This window comes from Monodelphis domestica, chromosome 6 (assembly GCF_027887165.1).
Source record: "Monodelphis domestica isolate mMonDom1 chromosome 6, mMonDom1.pri, whole genome shotgun sequence".
NCBI lineage: Eukaryota > Metazoa > Chordata > Mammalia > Didelphimorphia > Didelphidae > Monodelphis > Monodelphis domestica.
This window is the reverse complement of record NC_077232.1, coordinates 89,019,637-89,031,798: the sequence shown is the minus strand read 5'-3', so window position 1 is coordinate 89,031,798 and position 12,162 is coordinate 89,019,637. Positions and strand designations below refer to the sequence as shown.

General features: G+C 36.3%; 1 protein-coding gene across 5 annotated transcripts in view; it reads right to left on the bottom strand.

The window, feature by feature from the left end:
* The window catches only part of JAKMIP1 (janus kinase and microtubule interacting protein 1), a 266,432-nt gene that overhangs the window by 105,285 nt on the left and 148,985 nt on the right, over nucleotides 1-12,162 (bottom strand). For all 5 annotated transcript variants that reach the window (XM_056802410.1, XM_056802409.1, XM_056802408.1 and 2 more), the window contains one exon: nucleotides 2,935-3,429. In XM_056802410.1, coding sequence (XP_056658388.1) covers nucleotides 2,935-3,429 — 495 coding nt within the window. The remainder of the gene's footprint in view (nucleotides 1-2,934; nucleotides 3,430-12,162) is intronic.

The following is a 12,162-nucleotide window of genomic DNA, read 5'->3' as shown; positions in this document are numbered from 1 at the left end:
TCAGAAAACATGGTACAGTTGTTTGTTAGCATATTAAGGTTGAGAAATTCACATTTTTGGTAAGGGTTGGATTAGATCTCTAAGTTCCCTTCTCATTCAAAAAATATATGAATTTTTTTAAATGGTGGAATGGTAATAGAAGAATAGAGTATTTGCACTGTCGTGGAAACCAGCAATTTTCATATCTTGTTTGTAGGCTTCAATTTGGAGTATTTTTTCCTTTCTTTTCCCCCTCAATGAGTCAGTAGCCTAGGATAAAAAGAAGATTTTCAAACTGCTTTAACCTATAAAATGGGGCACAATGATCCTAAAACCTATCTCAAAGACTTCATAAGAGTCACCTTTTGGAGAAGTCATGAAGAATAGTACAGAATTTGACTTTGCTTTGCAATTATAAATGAAAAGGTCTCAACCATAATTATGGTTACTTGAGGAAGATAATCAGTTCTTTTCATCACTATTTCTTCCCCACTCTCACTTTTCTTTCTCTATAAATTATCTGGAAAGGGGCCCTTGAAGAGAGGCAAACCATAGAGACCAGAATCAACTGTTTCTACATAACAGGAGGTGCAACATTTAAAACCAAAGTCAGATTCAAGACTAAAAAAAGTGAATAATGGGTCATCTGAAAAAGGGATATAAGGTCATATTTTGGGCCACTGGGGCAGATTGGAGAGTAAAGTGAAGAACAGTCCTAGAATTTGATCTCAAACCTACAATGAGCTACTCAGAACACTCTGATGGCATAGCACAGCAGTCTTGTGTCCCCTTGTTCAGATGAATATGTAATTGGATTAAAATGTCTTTATACAAATAGTCCAACTATATCTGTGCCATAAACATTTAAAAAAATAAAAATCTGAGTTTGAGACCACTATTAGATGATGCAAGTGGAACTCCCTGAGAAGTAGATTTCTATGCCTAATTATTTTGGGGAAACAGGTTCCTTTATGTATTGACTAAGCAAGGTCCTTTGGTTAATAAAGTGCTTCTGAGAATGGCATGCTTTCCCATACTCTCACAACTCAGTTCCCTCTACCGTTCTCCCTTCAAAGGACCAGTCCTGATTTCCTATAGACCTAGAGCTAGATAGAAGGTCCTTCAAATGCCATTTAGTGCAATCCCCTCTCATTTTGCAAATGAAGGAAATGGGGTCCAGGAAGGTTTGTTAGTGCCCTCATCAAATCACTATGTTTTTACCTGTTTTGATATCTGTGTTTGTATATACATATATACATATATGTGTGTATATATGTATATATATATATATTTATATATGTACATGTATTTTGTTATTATTTATTTCAGTTGTATCTAGCTCTTTGTAATCTCATGTAGGTTTTTTTAATGTATTTGTTTAATTAATTTAGAATATTTTTCCATGGTTGCATGATTCATATTCTATCCCTCCCCTCCTCCTTCCCCCTCCTGGAGCCAACAAGCAATTCAACTGGGTTTTACATGTACCTCATTTTACAAGACCTCATTTAGGGTTTTCTTGGCAAAGATACAGGAGCAGTTTCCCCTTTCCTACTCCAGCTTATTTTAAAAATGAGGAACTGAGGCAAAAATGAGGAAGTGTCTGAGGCTGGATTTGAACTCTGGAACAACAGTCTTTCTCACTCCAAGCCCTGTACTCTATCAACATATGAATACAACTACATACATACTAAACATATTGTGTCATTAGAACATGTATTTCATATAATATACATGTGCTTGATATATATTTTAAGAAGGGAGTACACTAAGAACTAAGCAGAAGTGGGGGCAGCTGGGTGACTCAGTGGATGGAGAGCCAGGATTGGAGACAGGAAATCCTGAGGTTCAAATCTGGTCTCAGACACTTCCTAGCTATGTGACCCTGGGCAAGTCATTTAACTCCCATTGCCTGCCCTGATTGCTCTTCTGCCTTGGAACCAATACACAGTATTGATTCTAAGACAGAAGGAAAGGGTTTAAAAAAAACTAAGGGGATGAGGAAAGGCTCCCCTCTGATGGTGGCACATGAAACTGAATCTTGAATGAATGTGAGAGGTAGAGATGATAAAGGAGTGAGTGCCTTCCAGGAAGAAGGGGAATATCTTATTCAAATACACAGGAAGACAAGAATGCTGAGTCTGGGAAACAGCAAGTGCAAATAGAATTCAGTGTGTGTGACGGGGGAGGGGGATTATAAGAAGTCTGGCAAGGGAAGATTATAGAAAAAGCATACAAGGCTTTAAAAGTCAAACAGGAATTTGTATTTCATCCTGGAGGTGGCAATGAATCACTAAAGGTTAGTTGAGAGAGGAATGGCACAGTTGGACTTGTGCTCGGGGATTATCTTGGCATCAGTTTCAAGGATCGACTAGAGAAGAGGGAGAATTGAAATCAAGAATCCAATTAAGACAGTCTGTTGACATAGTCCAGGCAAGAGGTGATGGGAACTTGAACTACTGATAAAATTTATTTTATGCTCTTCAGGGAATGCATCCTGACTTGAATAGATAACGTAGTGGCATGATATAAGATGAGCTGCTTGGTTGGTTTTCAGATATTTAAAAGGAGAGTAAAGACTCTTTGTTGAACAAAAAAGAGCAAGTTAAAAAATAAAACAAGGGATGGAGTGTCACTAAGGAAATTAAAACTGATTCTGGAATTTGGAGGTGGAAAGGAGAATTAATCTAGAATAACGTCTTGTTTTATATATAAAACTGAGGGTCAGAGCTCACTTACATATGGTCACACAGACACAAGAGAAGAAGAAGTAAGACTTGAACTCAGGCCTTCCAACTTCAAATCCAATGCTTTCTCCTCTACCTGATGCTGCCTCTCTGAAGGTGTTCATTGAAATTAATCTCTTGGCCACTATGACAGACTTAGAAAAGCAAGTGGTATTGTGCTAGGATTCCATGAACCTGAAACCAACTCAACTGTCACTACATCACTTACCAGCCTGCGGATATCTCGCTCACATTCCTTTTTTATTCGATTGATCTCATCCTGGTGAGACTGATAGGCCATGCGCAGGTCAGCAGCCTTCATCTTATCTGCTTGCATAAAATTGTTCAAAGCCTCTTCCACCTGCTTCTTCCCCGATTTCAGCTCTAATATCTCCTGTTGCAGCTTTAAACGCTCCCCGTCGAATGATTTCCTGGCTTCTTCTCGGACCTCATTCAATAAAGCTGTTTTCACTTTGTCAGCTGCACCATCTCTCAAAACGTTCACTGTGGTCTGCAGGCGCTGCACCTCCCCATCTTTGATTTTGACCATACGGGCAACTTCTTGCTCATGCTGCCGGATGAGAGCTTCCCGGAGAGCCTGGAGTTCCTTCATCTTCTCTTCATGGAGTTTTGCCTTCAGCTCAGAGATGTAGGCTGTGTGTTTGTGCTGCTCCTGTTCTCTCTCTTGCTTCACTTCTTGAATTTTCTCCCTCAGCTTTCCCACCTGCAGTGACAAAGGATAGCATGGGTTAATGGATGACCATGATCAAGATAGCAGCCATCAAATGTCTGCAATCCCAAGAAACTGGTTCAGTACAGCAACTCTCTACCCCTTTAACATTAGCTAAACTGAAAGGCACAGATAATCTTAACTAAAAGAGGTATCCATTAGATAAGACTACTTGGGAAGTATTTTTACCATGTAAACAGGCATGGTCTTACCTTAACACAGCAAGAATATTGTGGAAAAGAGGTCTTTTTTAACTCTTTCTTTCTGTCTTGGAATCTATATTGAACATCAGTTCCAAGAGTGGTAAGAGCTAGGCAATTGGTGTCAGGGGACTTGCCCAGAGTCACAAAACTAAGAAGTATTTGAGGCCAGATTTGAACCCAGGATCTCCCACATACAGGTATGGCTCTTATCCACTAAGCCACCTACCTAGCTGACCAATGAAAAAGTGTGATGCATTGTTATCCTATAGGTGAAGTCTTGAGAGTCCAAGGAAGAGTTACCAAACAAGTTTCTAATTACTCCACTAAATGTAGAAATAAAGAATAAAGATACCAATCCTTCCCCTCAACCTGAGTCTCCCAATTGTTTTCTATATTCTCAAATATCCTTTGAAAATGTATCTCTTCTGTGAAATTTATTTCAAATTCATTTAAAACCTCATTTCCACTCCTTAGGAAAAAATCCCCAGGGCCAAATGGATTCATAAGTGAATTCTATCAAACTTTTAAAGATTAATTAATCCCAATACTCTACAAACTATTTGACAAAATGGGCAAAGGAGACTTACCAAATTCTTTTATGACACAAAAATGATACTGATTCTCAAGCCAGTAAGATAAAAAAACAGAGAAAGAAAACTACAGACCAATATTATTAATGAGCATAAATGCAAAAATATTAAATTAGATACTAGCTAAAAGGCTACAACAAGTTATACACTATGATCGGGTAGGATTTATACCTGGAATGCAACAATGGTCTAATATTAGGAAATTCATCCACATAATTGACCATATCAACAAGCAAAGCAACAAAATAAACATGTTTATCTCAAAAAATACAGAAAAAGTCATTGCCAAAATACAACACTCATTCCTATTAAAAACACTAGAAAGTAAAGAAATAGATGGACCTTTCCAAAAAATAAGAAACAGTTTATATTTAAAACCATCAGCAAGTATCATCTGCAATGGGGACAAGTGAGAAGCCTTTCCAATAAGATCAGGAGTGAAGCAAGGACGCCCATTATCACCTCTATTATTTAATATTGTATTAGAAACACTAGCAGTAGCAATTGGAGAAGAAAAAGAAATTGAAGGGATTAAATTAGGCAATGAGGAGACTAAACTATCACTCTTTGCAGATGATATGATGATCTACTTAAATAATTCTAGAGAATCAACTAAAAAACTAGTGGAAATAATCAACAACTCTAGCAAAGTTGCAGGATACAAAATAAACCCACATAAATTATCAGCATTTCTATATGTTTCCAACACATCCTGGCAGCAAAAGTAGAAAGGAAACTCCATTTAAAATCACCTTAGACAACAGAAAATACCTGGAAACATACTTGCCAAGATAAATTCAGGAATTGTATGAACATAACTACAAAACACTTTTCACACAAATAAAACTAGAACTAAACAATTGGAAAAACATCAATTTCACATGGGTAGGATAAGCTAATATAATAAAAATGGCAATCCTACCTAAATTAATTTACTTATTCAGTGCTATACCCATCAAACTACAAAAAAAAAAAAAACTTTTTAAAATAGAATTAGAAAAAAATTATACAAAGTTCATCTGGAAGAACAAAAAATCAAGAATACCAAAGGAAATAATGAAAAAAAATGTGAAGGAAGATGGCCTAGCAGTACCAGATCTCAAACTATACTATAAAGCAGTGGTCATCAAAACAATATAGTACTGGCTAAAAGACAGAAGGAATAGAGTTGCAGTAAATGACCTCAGCAAAAGATAGTGTTCAATAAATCCCAAAATATGAGCTTTTGGGACAAGAACTCACTATTTGACAAAAACTGCTGGAAAATTAGAACACAGTATGGAAGAGATTAGATTTAGATCAACATCTCAAACCTACACTAAAATAAATTAAGAATGGATAAATGACTTAAATGTAAAGAGGGAAAATATAAGTAAATTAGGTGAACATAGAATAGTATACCTGTCAGATCTATGGGAAAGGAAAGAATTTAAGACCAAGCAAGAGTTAGAGAATATTATAAAATGTAAAATAAATAATTTTTATTGCATTCAATTAAAAAGGTTTTGTCCAAACAAAATCAGTGTAACCAAAATTAGAAGGGAAGCAACAAATTGGGGAATAGAACAAAAACCTTCGATAAAGGTCTAATTTCTCAAATTTAAGAAGAGCTAAATCAATTGCACACAAAAATCAAGCCACTCCTCAACTGATAAATGAGCAAGAGTCATGAATAGGCAGTTTTCAAATAAAGAAATCAAAAGTATCAATAAGCACATGAAAAAGTGTTCTAAATCCCTCCTGATTAGAGAAATGCAAATCAAAACAATTTAGAGGTATCACCTCACACCTAGCAGATAGGCCAATATGATAGCAAAGGAAAGTGATAAATGTTGGAGGGGATGTGACAAAATTGGGACACTAATGCAATGCTGGTGGAGTTGTTAATTGATCCAACCACTCTGGAGTGTGATTTGGAATTGTGCCCAAAGGGCTTTAAAAGACTGCCTACCCTTTGACTCAGTCATACCACTGCTGAGTGTATACCCCAAAGAGATCATAAGGAGAAAGACTTGTACAAGAGTATTAATAATGGAGCTCTTTGTGGAGGCAAAAAATTGGAAAATGAGAGGTTGCCCTTCAATTGGGGAATGGCTGACCAAATTGTGGTATATGTTGGTGATGGAATACTATTGTGCTCAAAGGAATAATAAAGTGGAGGAATTCCATGTGAACTGGAACAACCTCCAGGAATTGATGCAGAGCGAGAGAAAACCAGGAGAACATTGTACACAGAGACTGATACACTGTGGCACAATCGAATGTAATGGACTTCTCTACTAGCAGCAATGCAACAATCCAGGACAATTCTGAGGGACTTATGAGAAAGAATGTTATCCACGTTCAGAAGAAGAACTGTGGGAGTAAAAATGCAGAAGAAAAATATATGATCAATCTTGGGGTTTGATGGGAATATGATTGGGGATATAAACTCCAAATGATCACTCTATTGCAAATATTAATAATATGGAAATAGGTTTTGAACAATGATATATGTATAACCCAGTGGAATTGCTTATCAGCCCCAGGAAGGGGGAGGGGAGAAGGGAGGGAAAGTACATGAACCATAACCGTTAAAAATATTCTAAATAAATTAATTTTTAATTAAAAAATAAAACCTCATTTCTACTCTCATTTCAAATAAGAATGTCTATAAAACCCAACCTAAAGCTATATCTCATAGAACAAAAACCCCACAAATAAGGTCATTTTTATTACCTAGATTTTACCCAGTATGTTATAGGAAAGTGTTGGCAAAGTATTGACACACATGCTGGTCCCAGCATGGAGGAACTCTTCCGTTCCCCCTCTTTCCAGCACCCAAAGACATTTTTTTTTCATTCCCCATCACTCTGTCCGAATGCTCAAAGAGAGCAGTTCCTCCTTCTGCTCTCTCAGGTAATGAGGTGGGGCTCACAGAGACTATTTCTTTGGATTCTGCATTGGCTTGCTGGAGAGTACCAGACTTTCAAGTGGAGATTGGGAATTGAGGAAACCCTTGCCAGGGCCTGAGCAGGGTTTCTCAGCAACCAGAGGAAGGAATCTCCAAGGAAAGAGTACCTCCAGAAGCCAAGGCAAGAATGTCTCCAAGCCAGAAGAGAGAAGAATCCAGGAAGATGTGATCTTTTATAGTCCTTTTTCCATGTCACTTCCTGTCTCTCCTCCACTTCACAGGAACTTATCACAGCTTCCAAATTGCCTAGCACTGCCCAAGGAGGGTAGAGTCTGTGGGATCCTTTGAGGGTGTAAACTCTTATCAGAAGGATTCAAAAGTTTCTGACTTATTGTGTTAAAAGGTTGTAGTTCTCTAAGTACTTGATTAAGTTAAGATAAAGAAAATTCCTTTCACTGAGGTGATGTGTTATGATAAGATAAATGCTAAAGCAATAGCTGCTCCTTGCCACTCAGGTTGTGACTTAGACAAGAGTTTAGTCCTGATAGGTGCATGGTCCTCATAGAAGACAGGATCCCACAGGGAACAGATACTCTGCCCATTTACTCAGGGAAAAGACAGGCAGGCAGACTGTATGCTTGAACGCTTCACTCCTGTATCAAGATAACTATGCTGTTCTTAATCTACATTTGTTTAATTTATAATTGTTTATTAATTACCTACTACATTCCAGTAACTGGAGATACCAAAATAAAAAATGAAATTGTTCCTACTGAAAGGGAGTTGAGGCTATCAGCACAGCAAATGGTTAATTTTGGGAAGAGAGTGAACTATACTCACTCCATCTTGTGATTTAATTCTAGAACTAACTTTGTTCCCTTTTCTATTCAATTATGGGTCTATGTCCAAATTCTGTCCTATGAGAAAAGTTATTTAATTTTGGAAACTGGAAGAAAACTTTATTACATTATTGAACCTATCCCTGTATACCTGGGAAACTGGACCACCTTTACCTGATGTTTAGAGACCTTTAACCAAGTACTTATATTATGTTGATCAGAAATGCAAATAGATGTTTAGATTTGTGTAAAGAGTTTTCTCATAATTATGTATCTTCAGTAACCCATATGTATTATCTGATAATTGGCCCTATATTGATCAATCAGTTATATACAGACACTTATGAGGAGTGGAATACCTCTTTTCCTGAATTCAGGACATTGTTTTCTCTCCCCCTTCCAAATTTGAAAAACCCTAATCTTTCATCCAATTAGAAATTGCATTATTTTCTTTTAATTGATTGGTCTTATTTGATTAATTGCTTTTAATTTTAATTAAATATTAATTAATTGATCTTATTTGATTAATTGTTTTTACCTGTATAAAAGTTTGCTTTCTCCTATATTCTGGTTCTAGCCATAAACTAAGGAAGCAGGGTGTTCCTGATATGTTAGTAGGCAATTGAAGTGCATTGCTTAATAAATTGATAGGCTAAGAAGATCAAACTTTTGTTTTCTCAGTCATTTCATCTTTTGTTTATTACCCTACCATCACAAGCTTTTGGTCTAACAGAGGACATCCTATGCATATATATATATATATATAGGGAAGGTACAGATTCAATAAATAAGAAGAAATTAGCAGAGAGAAGACACTGAAATTAAGATCATCTGAAGTCAGTTTTATTAGATTAAAATATGTAATGGGATATTGTGTATAATAAACTTAGAAAGATAGATTGGAGCCAACTTGTAGAAGGCTTTAAATGTCAATTAGCAGAACTTGCATATTTTTTCTAATGCTAACAGAGAAAGACAAACATGTACTGAGCAAGAGAGTGACATCAATGATCAAATGAGTGGCTTTAGGAACTAGCAGAGGGAAGGAGTATGGATTGAAGAGAGATTTGAGGTGAGAAGTTCATTTAGGATATTACTCCAGTATTTTTGCTAAGAGGTAATGAGGATATTTTTTGTCTTTCAATGTATAGTGTGAAAGGAAATTCTTGGTTTTCTTTGTGTATTCTGAGTTTACACTTGTGAAAAGGGAATCCTTTTTTCTCTTTGCCTAGTTGAAGTTAAAACTTTGGTTAACAATAATTTAAGTACTCCTACTTAGTAACTCACTAGATTGTGAGGACAGTATTAACTCTCCTTTGTCTACTTTTGAATTAATCAACAAATAAGTATACATCTATACTTAACCCTAAAGTAGAAGTCCACAAATTCTTACTACAGGAGTTTACACCTCCAAACTGGGTGATAACTCAGAAATGTGTGAATCCTAGGAGGAGAGTTAACACCTTTAGAGGAGAGAAGTCAATGCCACAGACACTGCCCCTGGGCAGTGCTGGACAATTTGGAAACTGTGAAGAGAGACAGGTACAAGAAACCACCATAAAAGCCACAAAATCCTTCAGCTGGGGCATTCTCAGGAAGTTGAATCTCCAGGAAAGCGTCTCCTGGAGATAGTCTTGGAGGGAACTTTACTGGAGACTGTGGCTTGGATCGTGGCTTCAACTTGGACTCTGACTCCTGTACTACTTCATTAGGTGAGTGAAAAGGCTGACTCTTTCCCTAGTTTCCTAAAAGAGACTAGTTTCCATTTTGGAGGAGGCCAAGTGGTTACTCACTACTGGCCCTCTTGGCTGAGGACTAGTATAGGCATTTTTCCTAACCTCTTTCACATTTCTCTACTTTATTGCTTCCCCTCTATTTTGGTAAATAAACTTCTAACTTGAGATATAATATTTTTGGCAGTCACATTATTTAATATAATTTAAGTCCAACCATTAAATTTAACCTTTTTAATTGGAAACTTTAAAAATGTGTGCTGACTATTGCCTGACTGAATTAAAGTCATGGTGGTGGTTGCAGTGGAGGTATAAATGGAGATAACGGGACAAATGTAAAAGGTATTGTGGAAATAGAATAGACAGGACTTTATAACTGATTAAGAGTCAGGGAGCATGAGGAAATAAGACTGATCCCACCACTGTGAATCTACATAACTGGAAGGTTGATGATAACCTCGATACTAATAAGGTTCAAATGATTTTAGAGGAACGATGAGTTTTGGTTAATATGTGGATTCTGAGATATCCTTTGGAATACTCAGTTCGAAAAGCCCTAAATACAGTTGTTGATTCAGAAGCAGAAGCTGGAAGAGAAACTAGAGTTATAGAAAATGAATGTGTATATGCTTATTTTATATTATATATGTAATACACATTATTTGTGTAAATACATTATATTTACTTTTATATATATGTATATATATATATTTAAAAACTCTTACTTTCTATCTTTGAATCAATACTAAGTATCAGTTTTAAGGAAGAAAAATAGTGAGGGCTAGGCAATTGGTATTAAATGACTTGCAACCTCCTTTCTCTTTTGGCTTGCTTTTCACTAAGCCACATAATTGCATACTTATTAAAGTTTAAAGTGAATTAGGAGCTTTGGTATTCCCTGTTCATGCATTTGCATATATATATATATATATATATATATATATATACATATATATATATGGGGATGGAGAGATGGGGAGAGGAAGAGAGAGGGGGTGAGGAAAGGTGGAAGGGAGTCATTTGAAAAGAAATGACAACTGAGTTGGGTAAAGCTAATTAAGTCACTAATCGAGAAAGTATTTGAAGTAAAGAATGGAGGATTCAAGACAGAACTTTGCAGTATAAACACTCAGAGGGAAGGATAACACAATGTGCAGAAGGTAAGACAAAGTCAGGGAAGCAAATCTTGGTCCCGTCACTACCTGTATGACACCAAGAAAGCTACTTACTCTCTCTGTCCAAACCTCAGTTTCCTTAGTGGTAGAATGATAGATTGGTCTATATGACCACTGAGAGCTCTTCTAACTCTAAATCTATGATCCTGTGATCTGAATGATGATTTAGCAAAGGAGACTAGAGAATGGCTAAATAAACAGAAGGAGAATTGAAAGAATTTGCTATGAAAACCAAGAAAGAAAAAGAATATTTCAGTAGAAGTTGATCCCTCAAGAATAGGGATAAAGAAGAATGAAAACAAGCCATTAGGTTTGGGAATTATGAAATCCTTAGTAACTTTCCAAAAGTTCCATTTTTGATGAGTAATGAAATACTAATCCAGAATTCTAGTTTAGAAGCCAGAAGAGAAGGGGAAGGAGCCATTATAGAGAACTTTCCCCCAATATTTTAACTAAGAAAGAAAACATCTAGATGCCAGTTTGAGGGGATGATAATACTAAGACACTAACACAGTCTTTAAAGGATGAGTAAGAACTGAGTGTGTTTACAGGCTTCCAATGTGTCATCAAATAGGAATTATTAAGGACTGGAAAGTGAATAATTAGCAATCTGAAGGAAGAAATCAAAGGAAATGAGATCAAAGGTAGAAATAGAGGGATGGACTTTGTCAAGGTTTAGGGGTATTTTTCTTTTTATCCAAACTGGGGTAAAGGAAAAAAATGTCCTTGCAATTCTTAAGATTCCATAAAATTTGACTTAAGGTTTCTCTGACTACTGAATTACCATTTATCTTTACTTCCTAAGAATTCTCACATTTTGGTTTGTACCTTCCATGTGCACTTATTTTTTATATTGTATATAATTCATATTCATGTCTTATCTCCCTAATAGACTATCAGCCCTATGAAGGCAAAAGTCTTATCTTGCAAATTCATATTTGCAAATCCTTCATCATCCAGGACAGAGCACTTAGTCATTTAGTTAACATATTTGCCTAGGCTTTAGATTTGAAAGAAAACCCCTGTGATTATGTAGACTAATGTTTCTTCATCTTTTTAATGTCATGCACTCCTTCTTAGACTACTCTTTCTTTAAAAAAATTACGGCAGAGACTTCTGGTCAAGATAGCAGCTTAGAAGCAGCAAAAGTTCAGACCTCTGAAAACCCTTCCTTACTGATCACAAACTGAATGCTCCTAGGGGACTGAAAATCAAACTTAACAACAGGAGAGAGCTGGGGAACCCTCCTTCTGGACTCAAATCAAAAGGTATGTCCCCCCAAAAGCCGGAATCC